Below are 20,931 nucleotides of genomic sequence, written 5' to 3'. Positions count from 1 at the left end.
ATCTTACAACAAAAAAACTTCAAATCCAGAGTCCAGCGAGAAACTGCTGAATTGGAATTCATTTGCAAATTGGATACTATTAATTTAGGCTTAAATAGAGACTGGGAGTGGCTAAGTCATTATGCAAGGTAGCCTATTTCCCCTTGTTTTTTCCTCCCCCCCCCAGACGTTCTGGTTAAACTTGGATTTATGCTGGAAGTGGCCCACCCTGATTGCCATGCACAGTGTGGGGAGAGTGGTCACTTTGGATAGGCTATTACCAGCAGGAGAGTGAGTTTGTGTGTGTGGTTTTTGGAGGGGGATGAGGGGGTGAGAGAACATGGATTTCTGCAGGAAATGGCCCACCACCTTGATTATCATATGCATTGTGAAGACAGTGGTCACTTTGGATGGGCTATTACCAGCAAGAGAGTGAGTTTGTTTGTGGGAGGGCGGAGGGTGAGAAAACCTGGATTTGTGCTGGAAATGGCCCAACTTGATGATCACTTTAGATAAGCTATTACCAGCAGGAGAGTGGGGTGGGAGGAGGCATTGTTTCATGGTGTCTGTGTATAAAATGTCTTGTGCGATTTCCACAGCATGCATCCGATGAAGTGAGCTGTAGCTCACGAAAGCTCATGCTCAAATAAATTGGTTAATCTCTAAGGTGCCACAAGTCCTCCTTTTCTTTTTGCGAATACAGACTAACACGGCTGTTACTCTGAAACCTTTATTTAGACTAGAATATATCACCGGACATTGGCAATACCAGGAGAAATGAGCTACAGTGCCAATGAGAAGCAAAGACAGGTAAGTAGCTGAAATTCTTCTCTGGTGGACTATATTTATTCATGGACAACCTACTTTAAAATTTCAATTATTGAGGGACAATCTACACTCATTACTATATTTTCCACAAGCTACTCTTAGTATAACTTTCCATGAGTGATGTATTTGAGTATTTGGATACGGATATTTAACATGTACTGTTAAATTTATTAACCCTAATTTGAGATATTGCAGATTATGTATTATATCCATTTTATGACTTTTTAAACCAAACTTGCTACTTTTGGATAATTTAACATTATACTTGGATGAACAGTAACTTCTTTATTAACCAGTGTTTTAGATAATTTCAGCATATGCTTTAATAAAATATGGAGAAGACCTAAAAACTTATTTCCAACCTGGTTGAACACTGGTTCAACAAGAGAGACCTATAGCTCCAGTTTTCCAGGTGGGATTCATGTGTGCAATGATAACACTTAGATGTCACACCCAATGTTACAGATGAAAAACTGGAGGTTGATTTTAAAGGGTAGGTCCTTAGAAATAAATCCAGCTTTTTTCTCCGTGCAGCTCCCCTGCTCAGGCGGTGGGACAGGTGAATCCACTCCCGCATACATGTACCCATTCTTTCTCTTCTGCCTGATTACTTTAGGACAGAATTCCTTCCCAACATCTCTCTCCAGCGTCCATTTGGCTACTTGGGTTGCCTACCAGTTTTAAAAAGTTCATCATGGATTGTTAAACTATTATTTAAGTGTACTGAAAACTGGTTAACAGTCTTCTATTTCAAGTCCATGGGGTAATTTAGGAAGGGTGATAAAAACATTCAAAAGTTACACTTCAGTTTTATTTGTGGCGACAAACACTTTTTAATTTTCTAGATAATTATAACACAGAGTGGTGAAGTACACAAAATGAAAGGTTTTTGGTTTTTTTTAAAGGGACAAAAATAGAGCTAGGATGGTTTTTATAAATACTCCATCTCAATATTCATGGTTGGCAACTGTTGCTTTGAGTCTTTAGAATAAAGACAGCATGCCTACTTGACGGGCTAGAGAGCTCTAATGCAGATATCAAACAATAGTGGAAATGATTTAATTGGGGATCAGCACTGCTTTGAGCAGGGGGTTGGACTAGATGACCTCCTGAGGTCCCTTCTAACCCTGATATTTTATGATTCTATGGACATAAAGAGTATTTAACCACCAGGATTAAAAATACCTTCATGTTGTGTACAGCTGGCAGTGTGCTTGAAAACCACTATAATAAAGGCAGCAGAGGAAAAACCCACATACGGGAGCTATATTTAATATTCAAGATTGCATTATACACCTTGTGGTGGATTTTTTATTTCTGGCAATATTTTACATGCGCATATACAGAGCACTGCAGGTCTAGATTTCTGTCAGGAAGTGATCCCATGGATCTGTAATTTTAAAAAGCCAGAATTTTCAAGTTCTACATATATACAGTATAAGAAAGAACATTTTCAACGTTGCAGAAGTGCCTAAAACAGTGTACACAATTATATTACCGAAGGCATTGAGTCTGAATTGCTACAGAAATGGGGGGCAGGCTGTTTGCAATGTGCAGTGAGATAATAGTGCACCTCAACACTGACAAGTCACCACACGTAGCCCAGGTCCTCATTGTTCTATCAAGTTATTATACAGCCATTAGTACACTCAGACTCCATTCTGGGTGAAACTGTAGACAGACTGCAAAAAACTAATCTTTATTTATATAAGATTGCCTCCTCGCATGCAATTAATTCTCACTTGGCTTTCGAAGATTAACTTAATGAAACCCCTGTAAAATCCCCAATAGTAAAAGCATTTATCCCGTTTTCAACTGGTAAAGATGTCGGGGCTTTAAACAGTGAGTAAACACATTTTAAAAATATGAAAGAAACCTTGACAATGTACTTTCAAATACACTAACTAGTTAATCGAAATGTAGTATTCTCAATTCCCCCCCACCCAATAAAAATGTTTCTTTACCCCCACAGAAGGTATAGTACAAGAGAAAGAATAGGATAAATAATGGGTATTCATTTCACTGATATATTTCACAAAGGAAACTGAGTTAAATCTTTATTTCTGACTTTTCAAATGAAAAAGCTGGGACCTGGAACATGCTCATGTTTCATTGCAGGTGTGAGTGTAATGTTCTAGACTTATCACAAAACTAAGCATACCTGTTACAGGTGAACTAAAGCAACAATTAAAAGACCCAATTTCATTTTAAAGTAAGTGAGGCTACATTCCTTCATAATTTACTTGTTACTACATATTAAACTGAGAAACCATATTCAATAAATAGAGGTTTCTCAGATTTGTCTTTCATGTCAATGTATTAAGAGAAAGTTTGATTACTTATACATTTCAGTGTTTAGTTATTCTAAATTGTTAATAACTTTGTAACTGTACTTTGAATGCTGCAATATACGGTCGAACACTGACCATGCAATAACTAAGTTGGCATTCTGCATCAATGATTCACATCCCCCTGGACCTAGAACTGTATAGGAGAGACTCCCACAACCTGGAGGGATTAGGCTCCAGGAGGTTCCTTCCCTTGTTCCAGCCATGTGGCCGTTGGGAAAAACTACAGTGGGGAATCAGTCAGACTCCAGCCAGTAGGAGCCAAAGTAGGGAGCTTTGGACATTTCTGGTAGGTCTACGCTGAGTTTTGGAGCCCATAAAACCAAGCCTCCCAGGCCAAGTCAACAGATTACCCCTCTCCCCGAGGCCTCAGACCCCAAGCTCCAACCCAAGCCACAACTTCAAAGAGCTGTTTACACAGCTATTTTTAGAATGCTAGCATGAGCCCTGCTAGCTCAAGTCTGCCAAGAGAACTGCTCCCCTGGGCTTCCAAGCACTGTGTAAACATACAGTCAGAGAACTTCTCACAGTTTTGACTTGTCTTTCTTTGCCCTGTGCCAATCAGAACTGTTAGCGCCAATCCTCTCCATCCCATCCGCCCCTTACAGTCTATTCACCTCAGTTTAACTCCACACTTTTCCCTCTTAAACTCTTCTCCCCTGCCCTGTCAGCTTATCTTGTAAGTAATTCCCTCCCTCCACACCCACCAAAACAAATACAGGCAACATGACATTTGCTGCCCTCACATTGTTCACTCTGCTTTTGTCTCATATCCCCTTTCTCAACCAGATGGGTGTCTTTAAGCTCTTTACAGCAGGGACTGTCTTCTACTCTGTACAGTGCTTAGCACAATGGGGCCCCACTCTTAGTCAGCCCTTTGCACAACCAGAATAAACTACTAATAGTAGTAATATCAAATTATACTTTTCTTACAGCATTAATAAGTTATCTATACCACAATACACATAACAGTGGTGTACACAATTATACTCACCAACTCCATCAGGTCTCTTAACTTTCCAATTTCTTCTGGAATGGATACCAGCTTATTATTACTGACAACCAAAACTTTAAGTGGTAGGTCAAACAGGTATTTTGGCAATGTTGCTAAAAGATTTCGACTAAAAAGGGAAAAAAAAGATTAAATTAAAATAGTCTCTTGAAGCTTAACAGGAATTCTGAGAAAACATTCTCTCTGTTCCAATAGGTATTAAAGTACACAGCAATACCCCTCATTCAAATTTTAGCTGTGTTCCCCAGTATGAATCACTTACATGAAAAAGTCTGCCTTAACTAAATAAATTCCATGTCCCCATTCAATTTAAATAAAATAGCATTCAGGTGTAATAATTTAGTCTTCCCATAATATGATGTAAATCTAGGGAATAAGATGCAATTATAAAAACATTTCAACATCTTGCCATGTAGAAGTAATGTCAAGTGAAATGGACTCAAGATAGACAAGACAAAATAAGCAAACCCACTGAGTTGTAAATTGAATCTCTGGGCTTGTCTACACTTGAAATGCTACAGCAGAACAGCTGCGCTTTAGTGTGTAGACTCTACCTAGGCCGACAGCAGGAGTTCTCCTGTCAGTATAGGTAACTCATCTCCTCGAGAGGCAGTATCGAGATTGATGGAAGACTGCCTACAAGTGAACTTAGGTTGCCTTAAACTATGTTGCTCTGGGGGTGTGAATTTTTCTCAGGCCTGAGCAACGTAACTGGATTGATCTAATTTTCTAGTGTAGACCAGACCTCTCTTAGGGCTCGTTTTCATTCCACCAGTACAGTCTAGTTACTCCACTCCAGCTAGCCTGGCTCAAGAGAATGACTGACCACACTGTGAAACATTCAAGCTATATAGTGATTTTGACGAGCAACACAGAGCGGGAATTGAGGGAACAGTTTTGGATAACCACAGGGAGACAGGTCCTGCAGGAGTGTCTGAAAGCAGCTGAGTCCTTCCTCCTCTTCACCAAGCAAGGATACTCCCCCAGAGAAGTAGAGCACATCATGAAATGGGCCACCCAAATACCCTGAGAACCTGCTTCAATACAGAATAAAACTCCTACTTCAATGAGCATTTGTTCTAGTCTTGTTTGAGGAGGTTTTTTCTGCATCTTTTATCCTCAGAAGCAGAAGAGAATTGTGCTTTCCGGCCCTTTGCACAGGAAAAGAAAAACAAACAGTGTAGCTCTCTCAGATGTCACTAGTGCTCTTAAAAACCTCCACAAAGCAGACCATTCTTACCCTGCAAATTTGCCAGTGCATAACTTCCTAAATATTCCTTCCTGTTTCAAATTTGTTCCTGTATACTACACCTCCAAAAGCTTCTGACTAAACTTCACTTGAAGTTTGAGTAAAAAAAAAAAAAAAAAAAAAAAGAAGACAGGACATGGAGGGGAAAAAGCATTGGAGCTTTCAAGACATGATTAACAATTATTTTTCCCGAGTCCTCTCTCTCTCTTTCTCTCAATCAAGTCACCTCAAACTTGACAAGAAAAAAATGACGGATGGTCACAAATCCCGTTGCAAAATGTATAGTGGAAGAGATTATTCCAGAATATCTTAGGTGATCAGGGACCAAAATTTGGGCATATTGTACAAAACAAGTCTCAACTGCGCATGGGAAAGTTACAGTTTTCCATAATGCCCCATTCAATATATATGTATACCCATTACACTTTATAAGTCTTCCTGTAAAGCTGGTGTTTATTTCTTTTCCTTCGTCTCACAAGATCCCACTGTTTGTTTGCAGTAATGCAGTGACCTCTCTCACTACTCATTTGAGTGCTAAGTCTGTAGAGCCTTCTGAACAGAATAATCCAGCTCCTAGAGCCTATTTCCAACCTTCATCGACACTTATCTGTATAGCACCAGAAACAAAGGAAACTTCCATTAGCTTCCCACATAGTTAGCTTCTACAATTTACTGTATGGAATATGGTAATACAGTCAACTCCTTCCCATGAAGGAAGAAGCAGGAGATACTTGACCTACAACCAAAAGACAAAAACTATAGAACAACGTTTAACAAGCTGAGGAAAAGCGGGGAACAAATGTAATGAAGGTCCTGAGGATGATGAATGCCATCTTTCCTGATGGTCTATATATAATCCCTAGACATCAACAGGAAAAAACAGTCACTCACCTAATATTAAGATATGTTAACATCTGCAGATTTTTGATGGCTTCAGGAATGGATTTGATGCAGTTGTGATAGAAATTTAAAGTCTCAAGTGGTGCAAACAGCCAGACATCTGAAGGAATTTCAGTAAATCTGTTCTTTGAAAGATCTGAAACAAAAAAAAGAAAAGACTGTTTTCTAAAAAGTCAAAAATTTAAACCAAAATTGAAGAGACACACAAGATAACTGCTGTCCTTGCCATGTTCCTGCAAGATTAGGTGTTTGATGTTTATAAGTATTTTGGTTTTACTAGATGCTGCTGAGAAAAATCATAATGTAGATTTTGATAATTAAAATAAACAGACTAAAGCCTTCCAAAAATAAAAAATAGTGAAAGATACCATTAACATTGCATTTGATTATAAACTTATGCTATAAAAAGTACAAGAATCTAAAGTTATGCTATACCCTACTCCTATAAAGAAGTTAGAAATATTCATCACGATTTTAAATTGTAAATTTTTTCCTCAGTTCCATACATCTGTTTATTCCTCTAAATTTTTCACTTGCTAGGTGCAACAAGACAACTCATTTAACATATTACAAGACAACTGAATAGATTGTTTCCCACTGGTACCACAGTTACATTAGAACTTAACTTTCTAAAGTTGTTTCAGGATATCTGCAAGAATAAAACTAGGTGTGCAGAACTTATCCATTCACCCAGTTAAACAACAGATTATCAGATTTATCATGCCTTTCATCTCAAGAAAACACAACTGTCATGTTTTCCATTTAAGAAGTACTAATCAAACAGTTCAAAACAGAATAAAATCCAGACAAACACACACTAGGATTATTTTAGTGGGCAGAAGAGGGGTGTAGTTTCCACCACATTCAAGTCGCCACGGTGATGTGTTCCAAATGATGGCTTGCCTTTTGAAACTAAATGATTGGAACAAATTTGAATACTACAGACTATACGAAAAAAGCTCCCATACCATAAAAAAGTTGCAACAATGACTTCATCAAGTCTACGTTCTCAAACCAAGTGACAGAATCAGTGCATGTCATCTTTGACAGGTGAGTTCACTGAGTAGTTTTAATACACATCCATTTAAAAGTGTGACATGAACCCTGAATTCCAGAGGTGATCAGTAAGGCTGCGATTTAGTCACAGAGGGCAGGGCAGTCACAGAATCCGTGACTTCCAAAGACCTCCGTGACTTCAGCCAGTGCCGGCTGGGAGCTGCAGAGTCCCCTGTTGCCTGTGGAAGCATGGAACTGCGGGGTACGCCCGCTGCTCCCAGGCGGGAATAGGGGGGAGGACCCCTGCTGTTCCTGTCCGCCCCAGGCAGCAAGGGGGGGACCCCCGCTGCCGGAGCTGCCAGAGGAGGGGGCCCCTGAAGCTTCCAGCCCACGCCAGATGCCCAGGCTCCCCATTTTGTTATGGATATTTTTAGTAAAGGTGAGGGACAGGTCACGGATTCTGTGAATTTTTCATTATTGCTCGTGACCTGTCCGTGACTGTTACTAAAAATATCTGTGACAAAATCTTACCCGTATTGATCAGTTAACCACCAAAAGTTTTTAAAAAAAGGTGTTAAGATCCTTAGCACAATAGTATGTATCACAAAGACAAGTGACTTCGCTTGGATAGATCAGTAACGCCCTTTGAGTCCTTTCTCACTATCAACTCAGTGATTTAATATCAAGCAAAACCATTCAGCTAATTAAGTTATGACAGGACAGTGGGTGGGCAAATGTCCACACAGAAGCACAGAAATGTCAGACTGGAATGGACCTCAACAGGTCGCTTAGTCCAGTCCCTGGCACTGAGGCAAGTCTAGGTATTATTCTAAGCTATTCCTGACAGGTATTGGTCTAACCTGTTCTTCATAACTTCGAAGAACAGAGATTCCACATCCCCCCTAGGAAATTTGTTTCAGTGTTACACTTTCAATTACAAAGGTTTTCCTAAAGTCTAACCTAAATCTCCTTTGCTGCAATTTAAGACCATTACTTCTTGCCCTGTTCTCAGTGGATGAGAAGAACAATTTAACACTCTTCTTTATAACAATCTTTTATGTACATGAAAACTGTATCACATCCCCCCTCAGTCTTCTCTTTCCCAGACCAAACAAACTTAACTGCATGCATAAATGCATGATTTGCGTACAAAGCTGCAGTAACGTCAAATTAGAAGTAGACAATGTAAGGATCTTGTTGCTCTCTATGAACATTTGGCTTTTTGTGCCAATTTTCAGTAAAGATCAAAGTAAAATCCTGGCCCCACTGACTTCAATGGCCAAGATCTCAGCCCAAGTTTTTAGAACAAAATAAGATCCCCTAACATTAGGGTTTAAATGAGGTGTGACAACCTTTATATAAAATTTTAAGTGTTAAAAAAGTAACTACCTATACAGTATCTTTTCGTTCATGAATAATTTTTTTCTTCAAGAAAACGGGAAGACTGGGGAAGAGTCAGGCCTATCTATTTCTTTATACATTTGCGTAAGGCTTTTTCTTCAGGGAGTGTGGCTGAACACTGTTCTTTACCTAAACTGACAAAATGAGGTTAACAGCTTCTTCTTCCAAAATAATCCATAACAATGAAAAGTAAAGTTACGTATGGGATTAATTCATTTGTCAATTATATTTAGACTTGGAAAAATTAGATTTTTAAATTGGTAAACATCATTTCACCAAACACAATGGACAAAAAAGTATTTCCACTGATGATGAAGTAAGGCAAAAGAAAGAAAAATGCTGCTTGAGAACACAGTAGAGTTTAAGGATATTTATTTTTATATTTTGACATGTGATGTTGACAATTTGTGTTTTAACTTTTTAAATCTCAATGTCTACGATCATTGAATAATTATAGGTAGTATTACAGCACTATCATTCTTTAGCGTTATTACCACATAGGCATGATTTTTCCTCTTGCTGTTGAATAGGTCCATGAAAGATTTTCCATTGGTTATGCACCCCTTTCATCGTGTGGATAAAACATAAAAAATGCTTAAGAACAAACACTGATATCAGTCAAAATTATAAAAAAAATTATTAAAATCTAGTTCTGCCAAGCCTACTTATATTGAATATAGATTAAGGGCACACAATCTAGATAGAATACAGAGATGCAAATGTTAACCAGTACCTTTCAATACTACCATTTGTGTGTTACGTACTGCAAACCAAGTTTTTAGATTCTCAAATTTTCTCAATTCAAATGTTTTGAAGTTACATAGTTTCCATAAAAATATGTACATTTGGGATTATATCTAAATTAATTTCTATATAGAGTTCTGAACTAAACTACAAAAAACCCTAATGTGCTAGCCTGACTGGTAATAGGTAAGCGTTTACTTTTTTCAGTCTTTGTGGTAATACTTGAGAAGGTTCTGAACCTACAACCAATCTACTAGAATTCTTTGAGGGGGTAAACAAGCATGTGGACCAAGGGGATCCAGTGGATATAGTGTACTTAGGTTTTCAGAAAGCCTTTGACAAGGTCTCTCACCAAAGGCTCTTACACTAAGTAAGCTGCCACGAGAGAAAAGGGAAGGTGCTCTCATGGATTGGTAACTGGTTAAAAGACAGGAAACAAGAAGGGGTATAAATGGTCAGTTTTCAGAATGGAGAGAGGTAAACAGTGGTGTCCCCCAGGGGTCTGTTCTGGGACCAGTCCTTTCAACATGTTCATAAATGATTTGGAAAAAGGGTTAAACACTGAGGTGGCAAAATTTGCAGATGATACAAAATTACTAAAGATAGTTAAAACCCAGGCAGACTGCAAAGAGTTACAAAAGGATCTCTCAAAACTGGGTGACTGGACAACACAATGGCAGATAAAATTCAATGTTGATAAACGAAAAATAATGCACATTGGAAAACATAATCCCAACTATACATATAAAATGATGGGATCTAAATTAGCTGTTACCATTCAAGAAAGATCTTGGAGTCGTTGTGGATAGTTCTCTGAAAACATCCACTCAATGTGCAGCGACAGTCAAAAAAGCGAACAGAATGCTAGTAATAATTAAGAAAGGGATAGATAACAGGACAGAAAATATCATATTGCCTCTATATAAATCCATGGTACGCCCACATCTTGAATACTGTGTGTGGATGTGGTCGCCCCATCGCAAAAAAGATATACTGGAACTGGAAAAGGTTCAGAAAAGGGCAACAAAAATGATGAGGGGTATGGAACAGCTTCCATATGAGGAGAGATTAATAAGATTGGGACTTTTCATCTTGGAAAAGAGACGGCTAAGGGGAGATGTGATTGAGTCTAAAAAATCATGATTTGTGTAGAGAAAGTAGATAAGGAAGTGTTTTTACTACTTCTCATAACACAAGAACTAGGGGTCATATAATGAAATTAATAGGCAGCAGGTTTAAAACAAATAAAAGGAAGTATTTCTTCACACAACACATAGTCAACCTGTGGAACTCCTTGCCAGAGGATGTTGTGAAGGCCAAGACCATAACAGGGTTCAAAAAAGAACTAGATAAATTCCTGGAGGATAAGTCCATCAATGGCTATTAGCCAGGATGGACAGGAATGGTGTCCCTAGCCTCTGGGGCACCGGGCACTGGCCACTGTCGGAAGACAAGATACTGGGCTAGATGGACCCTTGGTCTGACCCAGTAGGGCCCTTCTTATGTTCTTATGTACAACACTTATGCATGTAAGCAACTTAACTTACACAGTTAGTACTACTGAAATCAATGGGGAAAATTCAGGTAAGTAAAGTTACAAGTATTTATGCACCTAAGTAGGTGCAGGCCTTAAGGCCTCGTCTACACTACAAAATTTTGTTGGTAAAAGTTATGCCACTTTAATTAAAGCCAATGCTGCAGGTCCACACTAGTTTGTTGTGTCGGCAGAGTGCATCCACACTAACAGCTCTTGCATCGACACAGAGCAATGCACTGTGGTAGCTATCCTACTGTGCAACTGGCCACAAGGTGCTTTGGGAAGGGTTAGGGTTTGCAATGCCTCATGGGACAGGTACAGCATCATATTATGCAGGTTTTTCAATCCTATCGTTCCAGGGCATCCTAGTAGATTGCCCACTGCTTTTTCAACTGAAGTGTGTTGTGGGGAGGGAGAGGAGATGGTGTGTCTCGGTGGGGAAGACAGCAGGCTGATCAACCTATCCTGAAGCATGGGGAGTGGGACACCCCACACACACTTAACCCCCGGCTCTGCTTGGCACAGCAGTCTCTCTCCAAGCTGCCCACTCTGCCTGCGGTTCTGTGATTCCCTCCGAGTTCTCCCACAGTCTCCTCATTTGCCTGGAGCAGCATCCTCAGCATCTCTGTAGCTCTCGTGCAGAGGAATGTCAAAGCAGCACAGCAGTTGTCCCCCGCGCCCAACTCCCTGCCCTTGCAGCCGCAGTCTGCCCGCCCGCCGCTGTGTTCCTAGTGTAGGGCTGAACAGGAGCATTCCAAAGATTTGCTCTTTGTTCCCCAAACACAGCAGCACGCTCAGCTGTCAGATACTTCCAGGAGCTTTGAAAGTGGAGGGGCGCATGTCTGCAGAGCAGCAGAGATCAAAACAGTGAGCAGAGCGGTCACAGTAGGCATTGTGGGATACTGGCGGAAGCCAGTTCTGGAGACAAAACAAACAGCAGTGTCTACGCTGACGGTCTGTCACTTTAACTTTGCTGCAAAAGGTTTTATGCCTCTCACCGAGGTGGTTTTATTTTGTCACCAAACCTGCATAATATGACAGCAATTTTGCCATCAAAAGTAGATTTGCAGTGCATACGCCTCCCCTATTTTGTTGGTAAAAGGCAACTTTTGCCGACAAATCTTTTTAGTGTAGGCAAGCCCTAAGGCTACATCTACATTTCACAACTTTTAGCAACACAGCTGTGCCGCTACAGCCGTGCGGCTAAAAGGCGCGCAGCGTAGCCGCTGTTTGTTGGCAGGAGAAAGCTCTCCTGCCGACAAAGCACTGTTTACACCGGCTCTTTTCCTCGACAAAACTTGTGCCTTGGGGGGGTATGTGGTTTTTGTTTTTTGTTGTTTTGTTTTTTTTTTTAAACACTTCTGAATGACAAAAGTTGTGTCATTCACTTGCCAGTCGTAGACAAAGCCTAAGACTGTATTTCAGAGGGATAAGAGGAACGCTTATTTTTCTGCCTCGCAGTGAGTTGCTGTGATTTTTTGCTAGGTACTATTACTATGTGGCTGCATGATAGGTAGTTCAATCACTTGCACCAATAATTCTAATAATTAAATGCTGTTGATATGCTGTAAATCTATCTTGCAATAATGAGCACCCACAGCTTATTACATATAATAGGTCTTATATTCATGATTGTTTCTGAAAGTATTACCCGAAGTATTCAAATTAATCTACAAAAACTCTTAGCTCTGAGTGACTTCAAGGGACATTTTATGTGTGTGTATTAGAGACCTGGATTTGTCCCTTTATTCAAAACAAGTGTAGAAAGGTCTCAAAGATAATAGTTAAAACTGCTTTTCAAACTTATCCTAGATAAAGAGACTTGCTTTTGCAAGCAAAATCTTTTAGATAAAAAAATTGCAAATTAAAGTGGTTTTATTACTGTAATTTAAAGGAATTAAAGCTAAACCTATATAATTAAGAAAGAATGCAGGTTGTCACCAAAACCCTAATTACCAAAATTTTCTGCTTCCAAGATGCTTTGATTTTTAAAAACAGTAGAAAATGGAAGATTTTCCCGATTTAAAAATGGGTTTCTGTAGCAAAGCTATTGAAAGTCTAGTAGAAAGAAAATCACTGGTCTATTCAAATGTACAAGATAGTGACCCAGTCACTGGATTACAAAATTTTTTATTCCCCAGCCAACTATAATCCCTGTACATGCTGCATACTTTTGCTTCAAATTGGATTCTTCCTTAGTTTTTTCACATGCAGGAGAACCTCAGAGTTACAAACACCAGAGTTACAAACTGACCAGTCAACCACACACCTTATTTGGAACTGGAAGTACGCAATCAGGCAGCAGCAGAGACCAAAAAAAGCTAAACAGTACAGTACTGTATTAAATGTTAATTACTAAAAAAAATTAAGATTAAAAAAATATTTGAAAAGATAAGGAAACTGTTTCTGTGCTTATTTCATTTAAATTAAGATGGCTAAAAGCAGCATTCTTCTTCTGCATAGTAAAGTTTCAAAGCTGTATTACCTCAATGTTTAGTTGTAAACTTTTGAATGAACAACCATAACATTTTGTTCAGAGTTACAAACAACATCTATTCCCAAGGTGTTCATAACTCTGAGGTTCTACTGTATACTTATGAAATAAACTTCAACCTTGAATTATCTCATAGTATCTCGGTGGGGAAATAATGCAGGAGTGGACAGGGCCCAGGAATCCTGATGAGAATCCAGAGTAAATCTTCTCCAGAAAGCGTTCATTACTGCCTGAAACCTGCATCCTTTGGTGACTGAGAGCCTGTTTTAAGAGCCTACAAAGGAAGAACTTTTCCTACTTCTGGAGCTGATCCCACGGAGGTGTTGAGCACTCAATTCCCACTGAAGTCCGTGAGTGGTTTACAAAAGTTTAATATCTTTCAACATCAGGGTCATGGAGAGATATGAGGAAAATGGAATGCTGAGAACTGTGGCAACCCATCCCCACACAGGCATCTAGCATAGGATGGCTCATGGGAGTTTCCCTAGGTTGGAAGGGGAAAGTGTTTTGGCCCTCCAAAACCCCAGTACATGAGGAACTTCAGAGCACCCCTCCGTTACTGAGGGAGAGGAGGGGCTAGAAAACAGAAACCTGCAGGGCCATTCAGAAGAAAAAGTGAGAGTGAGTGAGTGAGAGAATATATAAATAATAATAAAAGTGAGATGGATTATTTACATTCTCCGTTTCCTGATGCTGTCACATTCCCCTGCCCTCTGGAATATAATTACCTTCCAAACCAATTCCCCCATCCATACGCTGAACTTCCTTCCAAATCCCTTCTGTCTCATTTGTCCTTCTCTTTCACTCCCATTCATCTCCCCTCCATCCCCCCCAGTTTCTAGATATTTAAGGCTTCTTTCCCCTTCTTCAAGTCCAGCTTCTCGAACATCTCCCCCTGCTCTTCCGTGCCCCACCCCCATCCCCATGAACTGTTGCAGACAAACCAAGGGAAATAAAATATTGTTTGAAACAAGGTTTAGGTTTAATCCAGATGCTTTTTACACCACATCAACTGACTAATCAGAGGCATTTTAAATGAATTAAATGCAGAAAACTGCAGTATAAAATTACAGTGTAACTGTTACAGGCATGCAGGCATATAAAAACACATTTTGCCCCCACTGATGTTCAGGCGCGTACACCTGTGATAACTGTCAAAAGGAGGTTACGTGTATGTACTCCAAAATGCAGTATTGCATGTGGAGATGCACATTCTGAGAACTGCGCATAGTTGAGCTTTTCATACACTTTATAGACCATTATTCCCATATATAATATATCTTGCATTTTAAGAAATTTCATGTCTCAAAGAATCTGAAAACAGATTTATATGCTCAAACAAGTACTGAGAGGGGCACCTTATACGTGGAATAATAATTATATGTTAAGATACCACAATCTAATCACCCTTCACACAGTGCATATGCGATCACTAGACAGAGCATTGGTGTTGAATCAACTACATGCAAATACTGGGCTCATTAAATATAACACTCCAAATACATAATGTAATTACATGCTCTACCTATTATTCCTCTTATATAAAGGCAAATTTCCAGTCACTCCCTTTTCCTCTTTTCAAACACTAGGGCAAGTGTCATGAGGAAAATCACAAAGGTGGTGGGAGGAGGGGGAGACCTCGACAAACTCAAGATCTGCATCTTCCTTGACGGAGCTTCAATAGTGGAAGCAATGGTGGAATCAATAAAGTAGACATGGCTAAGGCACTTTGACAGCTGTCTCATTCAGCCCTACAGATAACCATGCCTTAGCTATGCTGCAGCTTTCACCTTTACAGCCAACAGTGGATGTGTCCCATTCTAGCCTGTGTAGACAAAGCATGGAAAAATGTCTAATGTTTCAGAGCAACATTTCTCTCTCTCTCTCTCTATACATATACACACACACATACACACACACACACACCTCTCCCTCAGGAACCACAAAGGCTGAAACACTTCAACATCCGCTATCACCATGATAGACATTTAACCAGACAGCATATTGTTGGAAACCAAGTGCACATGAGCCATCAACAAGAGAGCTGCTTTTGTCAAAGGAGAGCATCCTCAAAACTAACAGACAAAGCTCTAGCATGAAGGCCTTGTATTCAGAGGATGCTAATGTGGACCCAGTAACTTGAAAAACCTCTACTGCTATTAAGTGTCAGTGTCACCTATAGGCCATATGCTAACGCAAACAAAATTATCTTTTTGTTACATGGACTGATGAAGCAGCTGCTCTGCGTGTGTGTCAACACCCACTAAATTCAAAGGGATTCCCATTCATGGAAGGGCTGCAGTATTGCCTCCCGTCCACGAATGCAGAAGTGAACACAGACACAAGATTGCTGCTACCTCCACCAATTAATTACTGTACAATTCTTGTGAGTAAAGTATTTGTATTTTGTTTTTCGTGCAGTGTGGCAAGTGAGTGTATTTAAGACTGATTTTATTAGCAAGCTTAGTCCTACAGTACAATGTTCTATAGCTAAAATGGTGGAATAATTATAGCATGTCAATGAGATGAGCCGTTATAATTTAAAGAGATTTTTGGTTTCCTGACATATGCAAAATAGGAGTTCTCACAGAAGCTCTCCTATTTCTTAAGCTCTAGAGAATCCTCACTCCAACTAGGAGAATTCAAGCTTTTCATGGTTCCCTTCTTGGTTCCAAAACTACAAAACACAAGGGATAGTTTTTGAAAACCATGTAAATGAAAGCTGAATATGTAGGGGCTGAAGGAAATCAAGACTGGAATAGCTAGATTTAAGTGCTAAATACTCTTGTACAAAAACCATTACTGGATTTCCTTACGAAGAATCTCAGTTTAAGTTTCTTTAATTATATTACTTTAACTGGAAAGGATTCCTTTCAGATTTGTCATGTACTTTAATATACACAATCATCTGGAACAAGTCATATGACTAAGTGAGGTGCTACTTAAACACCATCTCACAGTGTGCTAGTTACACACTGTTGATTAATTTTCCATCCAAGGATCAACAATAGCATGAAATATGTATTACTCCCATTTTACAGACATCCCACTCTCACTGCAGAAGCACCACACCTCAACCACAGTTTCATCTTCCCGTTTTACGGAAACAGCGTATCTTGCCTTGAGGTAAACATGAGAACAATGGTCTGGTCCTGTACTCTGAGAAGGGCCCCTACTGTGCAGGTTACAGTTAACTTGCACATCGGATCCCCACCATAGGTCTTTTCTGCTGGTCCCCAGTAATCAGCCATTCAAAAAATCATCATCATCTAACAATATGATCAATCCCACTGTTCCTAGAATTCATCAAATTTTAACAAATAAATGTATAAAGCAGAAAATAGAGTGGGATTTCATACATGAAATACTTCTTCCTATGAACAGGTTATTAAATAGCTTCCCAATATGAGGATTCTTCCACCGTACTCTGAATCATATGGTGGCGTCAGAAACTGGATGCAATGCTAGATGGACAACTTGTCTGCTCCAGTACTGCAAGCTGTAGGTCAGGAAATCTATGCTTTATTTCCACTTCTGCCACTGACTCCCTTGAACAAGCCACTTCACAGGCAGGGAAACGGACACACTAAGTGGAGTAATAATATTTACCTAACTTACATGGGTGTTAAGGCTTTCAAGCAACCTGCAAATGTTCAGGGGGAACATGCTTCATAGTGTTTTTTATGTTTTGCTAACATAAAAATGTAGAGTCATCCTATAAAAGTCACCTTCTCCCTCATAAGTGCTGGCACACTTGAAACCAACCTGAAGTAAATGGAAATCCTTGGCAAGCATCTGGATTCAATTATTAGTCTTCTACTTTCACAATGGTGCCCAATGTTTGTGTCACTCCTGATGACACCAATCTGTCAGCTTTGATGAGGATAGCGCCACCAATAGGGGAGGTTGAGGGTGAAGAAAAAATTCTGCTTATCTTGAATACTTAAAATAGACAATGCTGCAAAAATATATACTCTTATTTTAACCCTAAATTCTAGTAGTGTCATAATTTCAGTTTCCCACTTCCATCTTTCCAGTAAACCCAGGGTAGAATTATGGGTTACAAAACTGTTTTAATATTAACATTGTTTTATAAAGACTAATGTAAACTAATCATAGTTTAAAGCCCCATACTTTATTTTAATGAAATGTTACTACATTTCTATGGGTGGTGGCAAGGGGGTTGAATAATTTAGGAGGTGGGATTGCCCGTACAGTTTGGGCTCCACCCATTTACCGTTGGGAACCTCATTTGAAGATATCTTTGTTTTTCTCTGACAAGTGTGAATAGAGCCAAACCATAAGGCATATGATCTCCTATATGGTAAGCCCACACTGGGACTAAGCAGCTCTATGATTTCACCTACACTGTAGTTTTTCTGAACTTCTCACACCGATGACACTCTGCCAGAACTAGTAATTGTGGGAGCACTAGCATAAACCAGCTGTTGGAGTTTTTATTACAATTGGCTAACCCTTAGTCAGCATAAACCAGGACCATGCAATATACCACTAAAAGTAAAAAGAGGCAGGGGTATTTCAAAGAAACCCTCTGTGTAGACAAGACCAAAAAAGTTCATTCTAGTTTTCTCCAGATCATTCCACTGGATGGCTAATTAAATATTGTCCCTAGCCTATTACCGATACATCATAAAAACAAGCCACACTTACCATTTAGAGACAGCAGGATCCTTTTCTCATGAACAGGTTTACATGGCGATGATTAATCTGTGCAGGACTAGAAAATATGGGACCCACAAAGGATGCTTTGTTTTACAAGTCATTCACCAGTATCTGAGTTACACAGCTGAATATATTGAAATTGAATAATTAATAATCAAATTAAGTTAGCCATTAGCTAGAGAAGGAAGGAAAAGTTACCACTCAGATTTCATATCTAGCACCTGCTCCTTTTTGCTCCCAATTTTGATACTCAATGGACTGGACAATTGTATTTAAATTTCATCTTAGAACAGTTTTTCATAAGTTTATCCAACACAAACATAGCCCCTTTCCCAGATAGAAGGGGAAAAGCAGAAGAATGAAATCACAAATGAAAATAGGTGTTTTTGTTTGTTTTTGAGAAAAGTAAACCTCAGCACTAAGACATCTTGTCAGAGCAAGGAAAATTATGATCCCTGACTATGTCTCAAGATGAACGGTAAGCCACAGAAGGCAAAGGTGGAAAAAGCCCCAAGGCTCCGATATCTATCACCACTGGAATGTGCACTAATTTACTCTTGGATACAAAAAAGATTTGATGCCATTTAAACATCTATTAATACTAAATTTTAGTCATACTAATATAAAACAGGCACTTTTTATATCAGGGTAAAGATCCTTGGATTTCTATGACCACATCAGTGGCCAAAGACAAAGTTAAAATGAAATTTAAATTTGCTGTCTAAGTAATTGTTGTACCAGTGATGTGTTTACAGACACCTACAGAAGTAATTCCAGGTCCCTGGCCTGAAAGTCAAAATACCAGGGATTTTATATAAACTTGGGTATATTTGTGATATTTTTCTCATTGAAACACAATGTAATTTCAGTGGAGAAGAGGTGGGGGAAAGGATTCTTTTCTGTTAAAAGCACAAGAAAGAGTCTGGACAACTGGGATGTATTCCAAGAACTACCACAAACTTCTTAAAAAGAAAAGGAGTACTTGTGGCACCTTAGAGACTAACCAATTTATCTGAGCATAAGCTTTCGTGAGCTACAGCTCACTTCATCGGATGCATACTGTGGAAAGTACAGAAGATCTTTTTATACACACAAAGCATGAAAAAATGGGTGTTTATCCCTACAAAAGGTTTTCTCTCCCCCCACCCCACTCTCCTGCTGGTAATAGCTTATCTAAAGTGATCACTCTCCTTACAATGTGTATGATAATCAAGGTGGGCCATTTCCAGCACAAATCCAGACATGAAACTTGCGATATTACAACAAAAAAACTTCAAAACCAGACTCCAGCGAGAGACTGCTGAATTGGAATTCATTTGCAAATTGGATACAATTAACTTAGGTTACCTTGCATAATGACTTAGCCACTCCCAGTCTCTATTCAAGCCTAAGTTAATTGTATCCAATATGCAAATGAATTCCAATTCAACAGTCTCTCGCTGGAGTCTGGTTTTAAAGTTTTTTTGTTGTAATATCGCAAGTTTCATGTCTGGATTTGTGCTGGAAATGGCCCACCTTGATTATCATACACATTGTAAGGAGAGTGATCACTTTAGATAAGCTATTACCAGCAGGAGAGTGGGGTGGGGGGAGAGAAAACCTTTTGTAGGGGTAAACACCCATTTTTTCATGCTTTGTGTGTATAAAAATATCTTCTATACTTTCCACAGTATGCATCCAATGAAGTGAGCTCACGAAAGCTTATGCTCAAATAAATTGGTTAGTCTCTAAGGTGCCACAAGTACCCCTTTTCTTTTTGCAAATACAGACTAACACGGCTGTTACTCTGAAACCTGTCACAAACTTCTTGTGACACTTATGGTAAACCTGCAAAATGGAGATAGTTCTCTACTTCACTGGGATGTGAAGCTTAATTCATTAGTGTGTGTAAACAGCTTTGATACCTTTTGGATGGATGGCACTATATTAAAGTCTAAATATTATTAAAAAACAAGAGAATCTTTTCAACAATAATTAGAAAATAAGTTTCTCTGAAACTTACTGCAGCTGCTTGATCAGTACCATTTAAAGTTAATGTTGGGAACAACTTTAAAAAAAATAGTCGATCAGTTAAAACCCACTGCTTCTTTCACTCTTTACAGAAATTTCACAATTTTGTTTAGTTCAGAGTACAGGATTAAGAAAAAGACACTTGCGACAACCAATGGAAAATGATTTAAAATGTTTGAGATATATCAATCCCCAGATTCTTATTTAAAAAGAAAAAACAAAGATGTTCATCTGAAACAGAAAAAGACACACACAATCATGTTCCAGATCCAAGCCCTTACAGAGTATTCCACAATCTATAAGGAAAGGGGAATGTCCAATGAAAGCTCAGTTTTTAGGCCTACCATCTTTATAGCCTCAATTCTGCAAGGTGCTTAGCACACTAGCATGATCAAGCAAAGCACTTAAGCACATGCTTAGCTTTAACCATGTGAGTAAGTCCATGTCTTCCATGCTAGACAGCATCACACCATGCAAGATCAAGCCCTGTAAGAAACTGATTCTTCTAAGTAGAAGGATGAAGAATTAAAACAAAAATGAGAACCCTCTCTCCCATAGCTCAGCATCCAATCACTGCAGACTAAAGGTTCCTTGGCAGGGTTATCCAGGACTTTTCCTAAGCTTTTATTACATTATTTCTGCTGTTGTAAAAGAGGTACAAATTCCTATATAACCCTTGCCTTCCTTGCCAGATATCCAAAAACTTCCACTGTCAATTATTATGTCCTGTAAGAAGAAAAGAGGATAAAT

At 39.1% G+C, this 20,931-nt stretch overlaps 1 protein-coding gene across 8 annotated transcripts in view; it reads right to left on the bottom strand.

The window, feature by feature from the left end:
* The window catches only part of LRCH2 (leucine rich repeats and calponin homology domain containing 2), a 97,235-nt gene that overhangs the window by 55,662 nt on the left and 20,642 nt on the right, over nt 1-20,931 (bottom strand). For all 8 annotated transcript variants that reach the window (XM_037908542.2, XM_043522941.1, XM_037908543.2 and 5 more), the window contains exons 2-3: nt 6,308-6,452; nt 4,150-4,276 (exon numbers count right to left, since the gene is read on the bottom strand). In XM_037908542.2, coding sequence (XP_037764470.1) covers nt 4,150-4,276; nt 6,308-6,452 — 272 coding nt within the window. The remainder of the gene's footprint in view (nt 1-4,149; nt 4,277-6,307; nt 6,453-20,931) is intronic.

Source organism: Chelonia mydas, chromosome 9, assembly GCF_015237465.2.
Source record: "Chelonia mydas isolate rCheMyd1 chromosome 9, rCheMyd1.pri.v2, whole genome shotgun sequence".
NCBI classification, from domain to species: domain Eukaryota; kingdom Metazoa; phylum Chordata; order Testudines; family Cheloniidae; genus Chelonia; species Chelonia mydas.
The sequence above is the reverse complement of the archived record's forward strand: the minus strand, read 5'-3'. Positions and strand labels throughout refer to the sequence as shown.